An 18,823-nucleotide genomic window follows, 5' to 3' on the forward strand; every position below is an offset into this window, starting at 1 on the left:
GCTGTTATCTCCTCAGGGTTTTTTCCAGGTTTAGAAAGTGATACTATCAGTGTTAAGGGAAGGCCGCCAGTGCTAGGAACTTTGCCATGAGCTAAAGTTGTTAGGGAAACCCTGATTCCCAGGCCTGTGATGGGGTGCTGCAAGATGATCCTTTCCTGCCCTGCAAGACATGGGAGTGGAACATCAATTTTCTCCTCTGTGCTCTTGCCTACCACTTTGTTCAGTATAAGACTTACAAAGGGCACCATGGATTGCCTCCTGGGAAAAATGCTGTATCCCCAGTTGTGTTGGAAATCTTTAATCCTAATTAGAGGGAGCCCCACCTATCAGGTCTAGCAAGACATGCTGTCTGACAGATTCTTCACCTTGTGCACGCTGCTGGGCCATGTGAGCTGAATGGTCAACTCACTTCTGTCATTCTACCGGGGCGGCATAGATTTCTTTAGCTTCCACAACTGCAGTGTTCCAAGGCTCACCTACTTCATCTGAAGCTCCATCACTTGTTTAGCATCCTGAGATGTACCCCTACTACTGTGGGAATACAGTGGCCCCTTAACACTACCCTGAAGGCCTCCCACTCAGTTAGTAATGAGGAGATCGATCTGCTGCTATGCACTAAGTAGTGCTCAATTATTCCATCCAGCAAGGCGCAGAACGCAGAGTCTTCTGGAGTAGCAATCTGAAGGTGCCAATGTGGAATGGGTGCTAGTCGTCTCCTGAAACTGATGGTCAGGGCTTGATCATAACTATGGTCGGATAAGGTTTGCCCTAAGTATTCAATCGTGCCTACTTCTGCCACTAATCCTGTTGAACTTACTGTACTTTTAAGTCTGATGTGGGGATTGTGCACTGGAAAGTAAAAGGAACATTCCCTTACAAAGAGGTGAGGTTTCTACCTCCATAAGTCTGACAGGGACTGTTGACCAATCTAATCCCTAAAATGGGTAAAAGGGATGTGAAGAACAATGGTTGCTTAACATTGGGAGTGTACAGGCTTCTCAGTGCTATATCCTTTCCGTCCAGCTTCCTTTTCTTTAGAACATATCTACCATCTATGTGAATAATTTGGTTTGTGATCTCAAAAAGGGCTCATCTAAATCAGGGCAACACTGATGTGAGGGGAGAATCGTGTTGCCACTATCCGCCTCAACCATTTGACTTACAGTCTTATGCTTTCCCTTTCTGTCAGATGTGTTTGTTGTAGAAGTGCAAGGCGTGTGACCCTTTGTTTACAAATTAGTATATTTTATATTGTTTAATTATAGTGGACATCCCACACACATTCCACGTTAGAAACAGACATGTTTTCACTTCTATCCTGTGTAGTCAGTGACAGACCAACTTCGACTGGAGGGCCCCCTCCACTTGCCAGTGCCAATTCTAACCTGCCGAACCCATGTCTAGTTGTAACTTCCCTCTCACCCCTCCCACGAGAGAAATCCAAACTTTTAACCGTAACTTGAGGTAATATGCTAACTGTTGTGCATTTGGTGCACTTGTCACCTGGAACACCTGTGCGACAAAACAGAGGGGCCTTGATCTTGACAGATTGAACCTATGGGGGTAATTGTTCTGGCATATTGCTCAGGATCTGGCCCAGCTATCTAAAGGTAATGAAAGGTCCTGGGAAAGGGATCCACACCACAAATGTTTACATCTTCTACATTTTAGATTTCTGTTCATCAGCTTCCTCCATACATTGCTGCAGTGTTGTGTTGTTCTTGTCAATTTTCTCCCAGTTTCACCAATGTTCCAGTACCTCAAGGTGAACCTTTCCTAGTGAGAGAGAGGGAGGAGCCTCAGTAGGGTGTTGGCCTAGAGGCAACGTTGCAGCTGCCATATCAGGCGAATACTGTCTTGATAAAGCTAACCATTGACCGGTTGTAAGTAGGGGACAGAAGGTCATCAGCTGTCTGGTGTGAGCCAGGGTAGTTCCTCTGAGGTGTTATTGTTGCTGATGGATTTTGCTTCATTAACAGAGTGTCGCGTAGGCTCTCATTATTCTAATGAGACTATTGGATTTTGAGCAGCAGAATCGCCTGCTGTGTGGGAGACTGAGTCTGAGCCACTACAGGTGACACCTGTCGCTCAATTCTGGGTTCTGCTCCGGCTAACTAGCAGTGCCTCATCTCTACCGAAGGGCAGGGATGATTGAGCAGCTGAGCGCATTACATAACTGGTTTCTCAGGGAAGCTGTGGTCACTCAGGTCTCATCCATTTCTCTAAGTTACATTAGTCTCACACACACAATGACAAACAGAGGCAGTGTATATTTCAATAATGCTTTAATAAAGCGACTGCAACTTAGATCGCAAAGCGTGGACAGCAATAAGCAGGACAATACAGCATGACAAGATTAAAATTTTGACAAGGACAGAAAAACATAAAAATAATGCTACCATATTGTCACTAGAGTCAACAGACTAATTCCTACCTAGGGTATTCTAGAGCACAAAGTGTTAAGCTCTAATTCTGCCCTTCAAGTTCCCCTGGGAAGACATCATCCCCCCATACCTGAGCAAAGGCCTGAAGTCTGCAAAAGCAGCTGTAGCGAAGCATTCGGCAATCAACATACAGTCGTGGTTCTCTGGCTGGAATCTCCCTCTAACGTGTGAGGGACAGGGAAGTATTTTTATAATAAATCAGCTGATGTTCTGAGAAAATGTCCCTACGTAAGGATGTGTGTTTTCCATGAATGTCAGAGACAAAACTTTATACCATGTTCATCGGCAACCTATCTTACTGCAGCCTTGGAAGAAGCACAGAGTGAACAAGAATATTTTGTTTGAGGACAGAACGCTGGGCTAGGCAAAAACAGCTAGATAGAGAAAAATAAAACAACAATCGTAAAAGTGGCCACTGTAACAATTATAAACGAAGCCAAATAAAATATTTCTAGGTTAAAGTGCCTAGTGTGTTAAAATAACGTGCATGCAGCTATAACTAAAATGGCTACACAACAAGAGGAGTCAGTGTGGCTGCGTAATCTGGGGATCTCTGCCAAAAAATCATTGCTACTGAATAGCATCTTGTTGGGACTGCTGCATCTGAATGCTAGTCAGTGAAGTTGCTAGGACCAGTACTGCTCACTCTGCTGATATAGTTGTCGACAGAGAAACAGTTTTCAGCATTCTGGGTACCCTCCCTCATACTAACCCTTGTTGCTCTGCCCATTCCCATGTACCTTGGCGTTCTGTCAAGAACAGTTTGTTGCTTTGACATTATCTTTAACTTAGCTTGGAACAGTAGAGCCTACCTCAGTCCATGGTCTATTAGTTTCTTCTAAACCTCTGTGAAGCTGGCCCTGCAGAGCTGCACTGCTAATGTATTGTCTATTTCAGGAACAAAATGACTTTCTTTCGGAGTACACTGCAGGAAAGTGTCTCTGTCTCAAAAGTTCAACATTTTCACCACAATGGACCTGGGAGAGTTCCTGGGGGTGGGGGCCACGTGAGGACCTTAGGCACGCTTTCCTCTGTGGACAAGATGGATAAGTCAAGCAGGGCAATTATCTTGGCAAGGCAGGGCTCAAACTGTGTAGGTTTGCCTCCCTCCACTCCTTCCAGCATCTCCAGAATCTCACCCTTTCAGGAAGTGGATGCAGTCCATCAATTCCTGAAGTTCTGTCTGCAAATCTGAGGTTTGGGTTTGGAGCTAATGAATCTTTGTTTCGGCTGGGTGAACTCTATCAAATAATTTGCGGTAATCATCCCAGGGTCCACTTTCCCTTTCAGTGTTATAGCCTCAAGTATAGCCTCCAAGAGTTCATCCATGATCCCTTTCTGCTTCATTCCCGCTGTTGCAACACTGCCAGTACGTTTCTTCCCCGCTCTGGTTTTGCCCACTAAAGCATTTACTGTTGTAATGGAAGGAGCCACTTTGCCAGTGCCACTGGCATGCATACAGGGGTTTTGGATGGGTGGGGGGGAGGATCCTCTGTGTCTCCCTGTTCTCAGAGGATCACAGTACACTTACGGTGTGTCTGCAGAGGTTCAAGATCCCCAGTCTGCCTCGGCCCGCTCTGCTCCAGTTCAATCTTCACTGCTATTCAATTTGCTGGGCATGGTGGGAGCACAAGCAGTTGGCATCTCAAGTACATTGACAAGTCACTCACTTATCAGTCTGCTTCTCTGAGTATCGCAATGAGGCTTATCACGTCCTAAGGATAGGGGCAGGGGAGAGCAACCCGGAGCAGGACTTCCTGTATTGCCCAGAACGTCTCATTGGTTGGTTGCCAACGCTTTAGGCCCTCCATTTGTGATCTTCTGCCACTCTATGAGGGGAACAGACAGACTAGGTCTGTGTTTCTGAAGTTGTGGAGGACAGGTCACCTTCACTGCTCTTGAACACTGCCACGCTGTTTATATGTTAGGTATCACTTGTGTTGAGGAAGGTGGTGAGAGGAACCAGCCCCCACAAGTCCTCCATGCCTCCCGCCCCACCTTTATAGACTAGACCGCATATTCAGTTTTTAAGATGGGACCTCAGTGGCCCCAGGTCTGCCTGTCCAAGGCTGTCCTACCTGGCAAATTTCAATTTGTGGTAGTGGACAGTTCCTGCCCCGGCTCACTGTTGCACAGGACTTCCTTTCCCTAGTAAATATAAATCTAATGGACGGTGTGCTCAATTACTTTCCCAACTCTCTTTCCCTGGAGATATAGGGGCTCCCTGGGTATAGCTGTCAGTGACAGCCAAGCAGGAGTCTGAGGTTTGCACCCTTCACTGCTGTCACTTCTTGGTGGCGCCCTCACATTAATGATGTGGGCTGTGCACAAGCTCAGTTTTAAAGTGGGAGGGTAGTGCTGCCCCCTTGTCCATCAGTATGGTGCTGCTGCCAGTGCCAAATGTCAATACTGGGGGCGGGTTTACAGATCTCAACCGAGCACAGCTGCTGCACATGCCTCCTTTCCTCCTTGCATCAAAACATATTCAAAGTGTTTACATATCGTAGAGTCACTCACATCGAATTCTAAAAAGGAAGTATTACGAACTGATAATGTGCTTCCTTTTGTGACCAAAAGTACTTTTAGACAAGGAGTTCTGAAAGCAAGCATCTGGGAGAATCAGAGAGGAAACAACTGACTTCAAATGTACAAACAATATCCATGAATGATAATCTTGATTTACTCCTCCTTTGATTAAGTTGTTAAAAAAAGATCATGTTCGGAATAACCATATAATCTTTTCTACTTGATAAATCTATGTTGGAAAGGTCCCATATACAATGACAAAAGCTCTTTGGTGCTGAAGATCCCCAGCACAACCCCAGAGCCATAATACTGTAGAAAGACACTTTTAGATCAGTTATAGGATAGATGAACATTAAGTATACCTGTTATAGTCTATTATGAGAAAGGAGTCTCTCAGGCACCCCTTGCCCTTTCCATTATTTACTAAGGCTCCTGAAAAAAACTATTTTTGTTGAATCATTCATACTAGGTAAGAAGAGAGTGGAAAGCAAAGGCTGTTATTTCGGTGGCCTGTGAATAATGGCATATCTGATGGTTTGGTGCAGGAATAGCCATTTTTCTTAACCTACAGTAAGTAGATGAGAAACCTCTGCTACATTTGCCTGCTTTCACTGATTTTGCATCCTTTGGTCACAGATGTTGAAAAAAGCTAGAAATCACGCAGAGTACTCTCCAGCTCAAGTATCCCTTGTTCCCACAGTAAGTAATGTGTGGAACAAGGAATATTTGTGCATTGCAGCACTGTCAAAGACACGACAATGAATTGAACTCAACGGTAATTCCAGTAAGTAAAGTACAAAGAACTTGAGGGCTAGATGGCTAGTCACCAACTGAAGCATGTTGTTGTAGTATGAATTCTGTCTCTGCAACCAGATTTCTTAAATCATCAGCTACTCCATAAAGCTTTCTAATCCATCACTCAAGTGCAGTTATGACTGCCTGTACAGTGCAAGCCTTCTGGAATGCTGTGCACAAACGTTTGCTTCTCAGGCACTGCTTGAAGAGACAGTGTAGTAAAGCAGGTGCTAATATCTGCTTTTCCACCCAAATTTCTGACTTTTGACAATATTTACCCACCCGGCATTGCTACGACATGAGGATCAAGAAAAATGCAAGCAGCCATGGATCACATCAAGGCCTGTATCTTTCCAAAAGCATGTTGAGGATGAAGGTGAAATGACATACATTTGTGATGGATCAATGATGATTCCTCATCCCATTCAGGCCATTTAGAGTACCTTCTGTCAAAACGATATACCAAGAACTGGATCCTTTGTAATAAAATGGATGCTGATTTGGAATAGCGTCTCTGGAACCCCAGATCTCAAAGGATTTTTAAGTTGAAGTTTTGGAGTAGGGATAGCGACATGACTGTTTCTAATAGCCCTCAAGACATCAGCCTAAAAATGCACAATATTTCTTCAGAGTTTTGATTGTTTGCAATGAACTTCAATATTTTACAGCGTTGTTAGCAATGGGGATTTAGAAATACGAAACATGAAGTTACATTAAGTGTCTTTAAAGTAACTGATCTTGTACTGGAAGAATTCAAAACGTTTCTTTCTTAACCAATTTATTTCTAGTCTTGAAGCCTACGTCTGAACTCTTGTTTTAGACCCAATTTTCCTAGCGTAAAGTAAATCACTTTGCACTTCACACTAGGGTATTCTTTTAACTGGACATTTGTCCAGGAGCAGACAGACCTCTTGAATCCGCTGGTCAAGATGTAGACTTTGCCACTGCTTGAGGAACAATCAGATGGGCATGTTTTTAAACAATTTTAGTGCATTTTGTTGAGTTCCCATTAGTTTTCGGTGATGTTCTACAACCCAAGAAGGTTATCCCATGTTAGCATCTACGGGGGTGCATGCATTTGGGCCAGAAGTGAGGGAGCCATTGCGTGGGATTTGTTGGTTGGTAAACAACCATTGCTTAAAAATGTTCCTTAGCATATATACAGTCGTCCCTGCTGCAGTTGGTAGTGTAGTCTTTACTGCTCATGTTTCTGTCACTCCCACAAAGGGTTTGAACATGCATTTGATTGCACAGCACCAAGCCTCAGTATTGAGGCAAAGTAAACTTGAGCGTTTGTCTCTAAATGCCCACCTTTTAAAAAGGCAAATGCCTTAGTTTCCTTTTTGGGGACCTCTTTCTTTGCATGTGACCAAAAAAGAAAGATATCTGAAAAAAGAAACTGCAGAAACATTGATGTGTGCCCAACTTGATGCTCAGAAAAAATATGGCATGACTCGTAGGAACATCATGACTGCATTGTTGTGCCAAAAGGTAGCAAGGGTATGCAAGGTGGCAGAGTTTCAAAGATGGCCCACATCTGCTCTTGTTGTGGAGTAGGCTTAATACTGAGTTTTGCAAACATAGCTCTATTTATGAACATGCTGAGTGCAGTATGTGCACTGGTGAAACCTTTTAAATGTTGAAATAACTGTTGTATCAGTCTAAATTCAGAGCAGGAGCTATGGCATTATCTCATAAGTGTCCAATTTCCATGAGACTTGGAAGGTCCAGTGCACTTTTTCGGTCCTTCTGGAGTGTGACTTAGGTCTGACAGTCTCTTTCACTTTCTGCAGCCAATCCACCTCACATTGTCAGTGGAAGGCCACTATGCTCAGAATGTAATAGATGATCACATTACTAAGGAAAGCCAATTGGCATGAGAATGAGTCTAAGCAAAATCAGACTTTGACAAAGAACGCTCAGCCCCAATATATAGATATACTGAAAAAGAGGCATGCTTCTCCCAGGAAGATCTGGATCACTTTGTAGGAAGTCTGAGCTTGCTCTGTCCCTCAGCTCCTTTACACAATTTCAGTCTGATGCAGAAAGAGAGAGTCTGGAGAGTCTCATACACCACACAGACATGCATGCACACACATACAAGCGACAAACCATATCTTTTTCTTTCTCGCACTCCTCCTTATTATCTAGTGAACTTGTTTGCAACAAGATGCCTTGTACTTTGAAATCAAGCTAAAATCTGTGTATTTGGAGGCATTTACTGACTATAGTAAAGGCATAGAATTATATATAATATGCAAATTAAAAACATGTCCACCTACATTCTCCTTGGCCTTTGGGTCATCCGTTAGGAAAGCAACTTTAAAGTTTGTGCAAATCAGTCTCCCAACGATGCCACGCTGGGAACTTTCATCTTGTGTACACTTCAAGACTGTATTGGCCTCGCAGAGGAGCTGTTCACCTAAGTTTAAAAAAAAATATAAAAGTTTGGCTGTAAATAAATATGTCACTCATCGTTTGTATTAAGTGTTCATAAAATTACTTGAAAATGGGACAACAGTATTGTGTTCAATTTTCTCCAAGTGGAAAAAACGATTATTACGCGCAATAATGAATTCTAGGTATGCTAGCAGCCCACTAGGTGTCTAATATATACATATGGCTATGATTTTATCCATTATATAGTACTTTTATCTAAGTGCTTTTTTATGTTAAACATGTTGTAAGTTTAATTTGTACATAAAGAAAGCCCAATTTGAAGAAAATCAATTTACAAGCAGTCAAGATGGGGATTTTAGTGCTAAGAGACAACAAGAAGAGACGGAAAAATATTCCATACATTGAGAGCAAGCAGAGAAACAGTGCAAACCCTAGAAGGTAAAATGGGTCTGCGGACCAGCGAGAACGCTTAAAGAAGATCGATGATTTCAAAAGGGCTGAGATCAGCAATCAAAAACCAAAGTTAAGGTAGGTGTTTGAGAACAATCACAAAATGTATTGCCAAAGCCAATAGGTTTCATCTATGCAAGACATATTGACGTTGTTAATGTTTTTTTAGATATGGTGCACAGCAGCGCAGACTGCTGCGCAACATGACAAAGTAAACAAAGACAAAGCACTATGGTGTGGCCAGAGCTTACCATGTCAGAGTGTTTTTTATTTACTTTAAGCCATGCTACACAGCAGCCTGCGCTGATGTGCAACGTTGTCAAAAACATTGACAAATCCAAAAAGTCCTGTGAGAGCTATTTGGCTTTGTTAACGTTTTCTTTTTATGGTGGGCAGGAGGGCCAGATGGAGGCATGGATTGGACAGCTGAAACAGAGTAGGGTGGGACAGGCAAGCAACACAGGAAGAGATAAAGGTGGAGAAGGGAGTTAGCGGTAGATGAGGAATCGAGGCAGTAGGGTGGAAGGCACAATGAAAACAGACGACAGGAAGAGGGCGCAAGCAACCCAAAAGGGTGGTGGGGGATGGAGATTTGGGCAAGATCACAGATGGCCAGAAGTGGCAGGGAGTCAGGAAAAGCACAGACAGCAGGAAGAGCAGACAGACTGCAGACACATGCATTCTTAGAGATTGCATGCCTTAGAGTAAAAAAGTACCTCAGTAAGCGTGCAGCTAGTGGAAGGACACTGGCTGCAGACAGGAAACTGTAGTTGGTCCATGATCCACTGCAAGGACAGAAACGCAAAGCCCAGGAGGAAGCAGGCAGCTGCTGACCAAGAGGAAGCAAGGAAATAAGAGCAACCTGCAAGTCAACCAATGGTAAGTAATGGCCGTGCTCTAAGCCCTCTTTAAGCTTTTAGTCTATAAAACATTTCCTCTGCAACAAGGCAGGTGCCGTCTACAGGCAAACCATAAAAAACAGCGTGATGAAATATATAATGGAACCCTATCCAAGACATAAGACCAAGAAAGGAGAGACAAGTACGTGAAAAGATGGACCTGCTAAACCAAATCAACAACTGAAAAAAAAACTAAAGGAAAGAAATAAAACAGAATTTTTATCTTATGCTTGATGAATAAAGTTGTTGCACCAACTTCAGTTTAATGTCCTAAGAGAGAATCTCAACAGAACATTAGACTGCAGTTTTGTTCAGCAAAGGCAAGAAGAGAATTGAAAATTACCTATGCTCTCTTAACTATGCTATGCTTTCCTTAAGGTGTGCAATAAAGTAAGTGTAAAAATAAGGTGGCATTAATGACATACAACGTTTGAAGAGGAAGCAAAAATGGAGCTAAGACATAGGTAGAGGGGTGCACAACATTTAGTTAAGGAATGGGGTCTGGGAAACAAAGCTCCCATGACATTCATTTTGTTGGTAAAACAAGGTTCACATTTCTTGGTTAAAATTGAAAGTTTAAGTTTGAGATCTTGTAGAGGAGAAGCCAAAAAATATGTTGAGAAAGAAAGAGTATAGGATTAGCTATCTGAGAAAATGGGATAGCAAATTCCAGTTAGACCTCATGCAGAAGACAACGACATTAAGTGACAGAAAAAAAAGACAGGGTAGATGTTGTTTTAATCTGGCTATGTCACTCTAGCCAGCAAAGACATGTAGGTCAATGGAAAAGATCAAAGGTAGTCCATCTGAAGGAAAGTACAGTGGCTTAGGAAAGTGTTATGCTAAGTCTAGGTTTAGGTTTCCAAAGTTTAAATGTTTTCTGGGAATAAGCAGTATAGAAATTGGAGGATAAGACGCTGAAAAGGATAGAGGTATCTGGTGAGAAGAGTACAATAACCTGGCAGTGAAAGTGAAGTCTGAGCAACAGAAGCAATCAAAGTTGGAAAGCAGGTCTTAAATCCCAACACAGATAAGAATAAAATAAAATAAAATAAAATAAATTAAAATAGATGACTGGTGAGGGTAGAACTGAGACAGTAAATTGAAACACAAAGTTAAATAGACCATTTCCATTATGCAGAGCTGTATTAGTTGCAGCAATAGAGGTTAGATGCAGTTTCTTGACTATGTTGTGGTAGAGAGAGAAAGTGAAAATCAGAAAAAGTCAGCACTAGTTTTAAGTAGCCAGACATGAACAGCATATTGCACATGTACATTAAACAGACCAAAAGAATGTCGAAAGCAGATGTAAGAAAAATCCAAAAGGTGAATAATCCAATTGCGCTTGACAAAAGAAAGGTTGCCTGGTAGTACTAGACGATGAAACATCTGAAGGGATTAATAACAAAAATGGTTCAAGAAAACACAAATTCTGCGTGGCCACTTATTTTTTTCTGTTCCCTGATGGTCTTGAGGATGCACAGACATGTTAGGAGTTTTAAATATGAAAATGAAATTTGAGCGGATTTGACTAAATTGCCAGGGAAGTTGTACATTTTAACTGAGATGTCCAGTTTGTCATGAATTCGGAAGATAACAGAGGATGTCTGACAAAGTGTAGTCATTAGAGTGGGAATGATCCTCAGTAAAGAAGATCCCTTCCACAGATCTAGTTTGTCTGCCCCCAGACTGGTTTGCCTGATGGGTGAAAAGGCTGATTTAAGTGTTTGAATCGAAAGGGACAGGTAGGTGCCCCGAAAACTGTTATTTGAAACCTGGACATGGTGAATGAGTGTTGCAGTGCAATCATAGGAGAAAAACGTTAACGGAAAGCGAAGTGTTTACTGCTAGTTGTGGATTGAAAGTGAGCATTCCATGTTGAGTGAGACTATAGAACTAGTGCCAAAACTGGTGATCTGGTGCAAAGAAGTTAAGCAGTGTTCGTGACAGCAGGCGGGATCAGAATAATTATTCAGGGACAACAACCAGGCTAGGGTGCACAGTCTTTTCTGAGGTTGAGACTGGTGCAAACCAAATGTCTAGATCTCAGTTTCAAGCCATATGACTGCCTAAACCTCACTTTATCAATTTCTTGAAGACTATATAGTTTGGATGCACCCTTATGTTTGATGGGAAAGAATTCCAGATGTTCAAGCCCTGAAATATGTCAGTGTTTCAAACAGTTGTGCTTCGGCTAGCAGGTGGTTCTTGCATTTGCTGAACAGAGGATCTTGGCTGGATTAAAGTGGTGAGAGCACACTTGGGTAGTTACTCAAGCCCTTGTCCCAGACCATTTTGTGCATACTGCATAAAATGTTAAGCAATATTTTATATTGGCTGGATTAGTGGCTAAAGTTAGACTGGGCATACTAGGCCTATCCTTGTGAGCTTGCTGCTGAGTTCATAACCATTTAGACTCCTAGTACGTATTTTTTTACTAGGCTGACAGTGACCACATTCCATTGTCTAGCAGGGCTCATATTGGTGATCTAATTAGCGCTGCTGGAAAAGAAGTAGAACCATACAGAGCAAAGGCAGTTGGAGGTTGGTTTGAACTCTAACTTTAGGTGGTGCATTATAGTTCAAAAATAAAATGTACTACTAAGCACTGACGTTTTGAGGACTGGGTTGGACCTTCTTTTAGGGTTTATGCAAATTTAAATTCACTGGTTTTTGTTTAGTTTAACTGGCAACTTTCAAATTTGGTATCACTGGGTCATGAAACAATCTGTGAAGTTAGTTTGGTCCCAGTGTTCACTGTGTATTGGTGGACTCGATGGGCCCTGATCTAATTAGTTGACTCAAAACAATAGGATGCAGTTCATGACTGAGGCTGTGATGCAAGCAATATATTGATCATTTAGGTAGGCTGCCATAGTCTACTGTGAAATAAACTGCAGAAGTATCAATGCTGTCTGATGGTCATCTTCCATGGCAACAAGAAAGTCCTTTCTGAGGACAGATACTGTACTTTTAAACCATTTCCTATGTCTTACTGGAGCGCTGTTTTATATGCTTTTATGTACAGTTGTCTCGCTTCCCCATCAAGGGTCCTACCACAGTTGGCCTATAATTGGCTGCAGACTCTCAAGCATTCAAAACACTATGGGGGTCATTCCGACCCCGGCGGGCGGCGGAAACCGCCCAAACACCGCCCGCGGTCAAATGACCGTGGGGAGCATTCCAACTTTCCCACTGGGCCGGCGGGCGATCTTCAAAAGATCGCCCGCCGGCCCAGCGGGAAAGCCCCAGCAAAGATGAAGCCGGCTCCGAATGGAGCCGGCGGATTTGCTGGGGTGCGACGGGTGCAGTTGCACCCGTCGCGATTTTCAGTGTCTGCCAAGCAGGCACTGAAAATCCTAACAGGGCCCCTGCGACACCCGTTCCCGCCAGCCTCTTCCTGACGGTGTAAACCGCCAGGAACAGGCTGGCGGGAAGGGGGTCGGAATCCCCATGGCGGCGCTGCATGCAGCGCTGCCATGGAGGATTCCCTGGGGCAGGGGAAAACCGGCGGGAAACCGCTGGTTCCCCTTTTCTGACCGCGGCTTTACCGCCGTGGTCAGAATTGCCCCGGAAGCAACGCCAGCCTGTTGGCGGTGCTTCCTCTGCCCTCTGCCCTGGCGGTTACAAACCGCCAGGGTCAGAATGAGGGCCTATATCCTTGCATAGAAGACTGCACTGATGTGATCTGTTACATCAGAGCCATGTGTTTGAAAGAACGTCTTAATGCATGAAATCAGGCTGGACTCCAATGTCTTTGATCATCAAGGGTGGAGCAATTGGATGTTTAAGGAGATGTTAATGGAGTTATTATCACTATTTTAGGAATAAAGGATATTTGTTCTGTATTATAACAGAGACCATCCAGATTTCCACAATTGCAGTGACACCAGGATGCTGACAATACTTTAAAGACCTTCCACATAATATATCATATCCGACAGGGAACAGGGCAAAATGCTAGATGCCAAGTATTTGATTGGGTCAACTGGGTGTTTCTTGAAAGCATGAGGAGTGGTTATTGATTGTGACAAGTTATAAAAATACAGTAACCTTAAGTGAACTGCCTGATGTCAAAGAGAAACATTTCCCAAAGCACACATTAGGTCTGTCCTTGCTCTACTCTAGTATTCTGTCTAACTGACAACTTACTTACCTTTGGCAAAGCCTTATTTGGTAGAGCCAATACCTAGTTGCAGATTCCTTACCTTGGAACTTCCCCAGGCGTCAGTCTGGATCCAGAGATTTTTCTTGAGCAGTACCCCTGCATGCCATTAGGTGGCGTCATCTAGCTCCGCGTCAGTCGGCATCATCCACACTAGAAATTACATTGAGGGTCCTATACAGGCACCACCCCTGCACACTGACGTTAGTTTCTTTTCACAACTTTCCATGTCAGAAGCGCACAGCCATGAAGAACGTTGACCACTGGTGTGCCAAAATTCAGCCCTGAAAGGTGAAACCCTGCCCCTAGAAATCAGTCCACTGAATGGGGAGGATGGGTGGGTCAGTAAGAAATCTGTAACTAGATATTGTCTCTATCACATAAGGCATTACCAAAAGTAAGTAACTTGTCCATCTGATAGAGACATCTAGTTGCAGATTACTTACCTTAGAATAGATACCCAAGCAATACATCCACGGAGGTGAGTCTGCGAACTAAGCTCACATCAGAAAGTCCTACAAGACCGAAAGGGCAAAGTGTTCGTCCCTATGGACCTGACTGCCCAGGTAGTAGCGTTTGGTGAACGTGTGCAGAGATGCCCATGTTGCTGCATGACAGCTGTCCAGAATTTGAACTCCGCGTGCTAATGCAAATGGTTGCAGTTTTAGCTCTGGTAGAATAAGCATGTAAACCCTTGAGGGGTTGCTTCTTAGCCAGCGCACCGCACATTTTAATGCAGAGTACACTTCATCTACAGAAGGTTCTCTTCTGCACTGCCCGACCTTTCTTCGCACCCACATAACCAACAAAGAGTTGCTCATCCACAATGAACTCTTTGGTATGATCATGGGAGAACACCAATGCTCTTTTTGGGTCCAAGCAGTGGAGTCTCTCCTCTTCCTTAGAAGGATGTAGGGGGTGAAAGAGTAGGCGGGATTGGCTGATGAAGGTGATGGACTGGCTTACATAGAAGGGTGTAACCACTTTTGGTAGAAAGGAGGTCCTACTGCAAAGCACCACTTTGTCAGGATAAACGAAAGGTAGGGTGGCTTAAATAACAATGACTGCAGCTCACTCGGCCAACGGGCAGAGATAATGGCCATAAGGAATGCTATTTTCAAGATGAGAAGCCTGAGAGCACAATTGTGGAGAGGCTCGAAAGGAGCACACATCAGAAATGTCAAAACCAAATTCAAGTCCCATTGGGGCATAATGAAAGGGGACAGAGGAAACATATGAGTTAGGTCTTAAGGAACCTATTACAATAGGAGATTTAAACAAAGAGAGTTTATCAAGCAATCACAAGAAAGCAGAGACTGCAGACAAATAACCTTTGGCAGTGGCCATTACAGAGCACGTCTGGGGCATGAAAGTATAAAAAATAGAACCTCTGAGAGAGGGGCAGGAAGGGGGTCAACAGACTTGTCTGTGCACCATGCCATAAGTTTCTTCCAATGACTGGCATATACAGTTTTGGTGGAGGGACGCCTGGCTGCCAAGATTACATTACAGAGTGCAAGTGGAAGGTTGAAAGCTGTCAACTGTCGCTGATCACTCTCCATGCAAGAAGGCTGAGACCGGACAGGTTTTGGTGGAGAACTCTTCTCTGCTGCTGTGACAGAAGATCCTTCAGAAGTAGCAGTCTGATCAGAGGTTTGATGGCCATGCTCAATGGCCCAGGATATCGGATGCTTCATTCCCAGTCTGTAGCCATAAGGATTACTTGGGCAAGGTCGCGCTTGATCTTCTTGAGAACTCTGGGCAGAAGTGGTATGGGGGGAAAGGCATGCATGAGGCCTGACTTCCACTCAAGATGAAAAGCGTTGCCGAGAGACTGCCACCTTGGAAACATTGCGCATTCTCTGTGGAAGGAAACAGATCTAAACAAGGCTTTCACCACTGTTTAAAGAGACCTTGAGCCACAAAAGGTTCACAACCCCACCCTGCTTGTTGCAGTACCACATGGTGGTGGAGTTGTCTATGAACACTTGCAGTACCTTCCCCTGAGAGAGGGAAGAAATGATTTCAATGCTATCCTGATCACCCGGAGTTCCCACAAGCTGATGTGGAGCCGAACTCCGTCGGAGACCATGTGACTCTGATCTCTGCCCCATCCAAAGAGGGATGCATCTGTCCCTACTGGGCCAATTGTGCTTCATTAACCACCACTGCAGATTTTGTGCAGTTCCCTCCAACATCTGGACCCTGCCGGAAAGATTAACTTGATGCTGCGCATACTGGAACTTCAGGTCCCACTGCAGAGCAACATATGCCATTTGGCATGTGTCACCACCTGTATGCAGGAGGATATGAGGCCCAGCAGCCTTAGTTGTTCTCGCCAAAATCTAGGATAGAGGCTGAAACATCAGTATCATAGCCTGAATATCCTGGACTCGCAGCTCAGGAGGACAAGTCTGAAACTGCACTGTGTCCAGAATAGCTCCGATGGAAGTGAACGTCTGAGACAGAGTCAGATATGACTTCAGCACATTTATCGTGAACCTGAGTGCATGCAGGAAGACCACCGTAGTGTGGAGGTGGGAGATGACAGCCTGGGGTGAACCCGACTTCAACAGCCAGTCGTTGAGATAGCGGAAGACTGAAACCACTGATTTGCGCAGATGAGCTGCGCCCACCGCCATCACCTTGTGGTACACCCGAGGGGTGCTGGTAAGGCAGAAGGGGAATTTAGTGAACTGAAAGTGCTCATGACCTACTGTGAACCGCAAGTAACGTCTGTTGGCAGGTAGGACAGGAATGTGGAAGTAAGCATCTTGCAGGTCCAAAACTTCCATCCAGTCTCCTGGGTCCAGGGCAGATAGAACCTGAGCCAGAATTAGTATTTTGATCATCTCCTTTTTGGGTAAGAGACTGAGGGACCGAAGGTCTAGGATAGGGTGGAGGACCATGTTCTTCTTGGGCACCAGAAAGTAGCGGGAATAACAACCACAGCCTACTTCTGGCACAGGCGACCTCCTATGGTCCTGCTGGCCGAAGCCATAACCTCCTTGCAGAGAAGTGCCAAGTGATCCTCTGTCAGACGATCATAGGATGGTGGAATGGGTGGAGGGGTAGTCTCGAAGGGGAGGGTGTAGCCCCTTCAAACTATCTGCAAAACCCACATTACAAAGGTTTGAAGGCAGCTGCATAGGGGGGCAGCGGACTGGCCAGACCGCTGGCTCTCTGATTCACGAGGACAGTGGATGCCACATCCCAGACCATGCAGAGGCTGGGCAGCATACGCAGCATGGTGAAAGGAGGGAAATGGACATGGCTGGCCACCCCTTTCATAGACACGAAAGGGGCGAAAAGCAGTCTGAGGGGGACGAGGGACCACCGCAAGGCCCAAGGACCTGGCCGTAGCACAAGAATCCCTAAAGCGCTGAGTCTGCTTTCTCTCCAAAGAGATGGGTGCCATCAAAGTGCATGTCCATAAAGTTAACTTTGACATCCCCCAAAAAGCCAGATGTACTCAACCAGGCATGGCGCCTAAGGGCCACTGTCAATGCAACCGCTCTGCCCAGCGAGTCAGTCATGTCCATCCCACATCATATTGTGAACTTTGCTGCATCTCGCCCATCAGCAACTGCTTGAGAATGTACAGTCCGGGTCTCCTCAGGGCAGAGACAGTACTTGTGCAACCGTATCCCACAGCATGTGGGAGCAATGGCCAAAAGGTCATGCAGTGTTTAAGGACTGGTACCCAGCAGGACATCTGTCAGGGCTTCATTAAAGAGCAATAGGGGTTCAGAGGATGAAGCTCCAGGCGGAAGCACCTCTATAAGGAGGTAAGTCCTGACTGCCATCATAGGCCGTTCAAGACCCAGGACCTCGGCTGCTCTCCGCACCACCACTGAGTATGACGGTCACTCCTCTGTAGCCACGGTAGGGGGAGAAAGCATGCCAGTGTCCGAGGAAGTATCAAGACCACTGGCTTCACCCAGGTCCATACGCCAGTTCGTAGTGTTCTGGAGCTGGTTTTCTAAAGGGTCCAGCGACTCCTCACATTCCTCACTGTACCCCGGCCCATAAAAAAAGGGTCAGGATCCAACATTCGGGGCAAGGTCCCTGTCAGTGTCAGGATTGCGCGCTGTCGATCCGACACCCGCGGACATGGGTGGCACCAGGAGTGTCAGCGTGAGAACCGGTGAAGGGGAAGGTCAAGGTGGTATGACCAACACCGGTTCAGATCCAGTAACGGATCCATGGATGATCCCCTAAACCTGAGGCCAAAGCCGCTGGCACAGAAACCAAGGGGGTCCCTTCTGACACTGCGGGGCCCATCAGCACTCCAGCAGAGTCACACTGCCCAAAAATGAGGTGCATGGCCTCAGGGCAGGAGTCGCTCCGACTCCCTGAAACTCGGGGAGCCACAGAGCCGACTCTCATTCCGGGATGAAGTTGAAGATTGTTTGGTCTTCTTTGACTTCTTTTTGTGCCTCGACTTACCCGATCATCCCAAGGACTTGGAGTGGGACGACGACGAGAGTTCTTCGCGTCCGATCTTGGGACCTTCCTTCCAACCGCGATCGGGACTTACACAGAGCGTATAGGCGGGCTGCCAGGAGTTTTAGGGACCTCTCCCGCAAATCTTTTGGATCCATGGACTGGCACTCTGAGCACGACTTTGGGCTGTGGTCGGGCTCCAGACACCAAAGGCAGACGAGGTGCGGATCTGTCACTGACATCGCCCAATGACAAGATCCGCACGACTTGAACCCAGTCTTACGAGAAGGCATCCTTGACGAGCCAGGAGTGTAGACACGGAAAAATCTTTGACAAAAAGTTGAAAAAGACCAGTCAAAAAGTGACTCTTTCTTTGGATCGGAGCTAACTGTCGAACAAAGAAAAGAACCGCCAGCGCACCAGAGTGGCGCCTATATAGGACTTGTGAGGACATTTCCAGCACGCACAACGCCAATGATGGACGCCAAGCCAATCAACGCCACCTAACAGCACACAGGGGTACCAGCTCGAGAAAAATCTCTGTATCCAACCACTGATGCCTGGGGAAATTCTGAGGTAAGAAATATGCACCTATATGTCTCTATCAGATTATGGAACCACATATAGTAGTCATTTGCATAAACCTGCTCATCCAGGATGCATGAGTTGGGTAGGATGAATTTTAAATATGTTTGTAT

At 45.1% G+C, this 18,823-nt stretch overlaps 1 protein-coding gene across 2 annotated transcripts in view; it reads right to left on the minus strand.

The window, feature by feature from the left end:
• MTMR12 (myotubularin related protein 12) overlaps positions 1 to 18,823 on the minus strand; it is a 598,822-nt gene that overhangs the window by 378,771 nt on the left and 201,228 nt on the right. For both annotated transcript variants that reach the window (XM_069220461.1, XM_069220466.1), the window contains exon 3: positions 8,048 to 8,187. In XM_069220461.1, the coding sequence (XP_069076562.1) occupies positions 8,048 to 8,187 (140 nt within the window). The remainder of the gene's footprint in view (positions 1 to 8,047; positions 8,188 to 18,823) is intronic.

The sequence above is a fragment of the Pleurodeles waltl genome, chromosome 1_1, assembly GCF_031143425.1.
Source record: "Pleurodeles waltl isolate 20211129_DDA chromosome 1_1, aPleWal1.hap1.20221129, whole genome shotgun sequence".
Taxonomy (NCBI): domain Eukaryota; kingdom Metazoa; phylum Chordata; class Amphibia; order Caudata; family Salamandridae; genus Pleurodeles; species Pleurodeles waltl.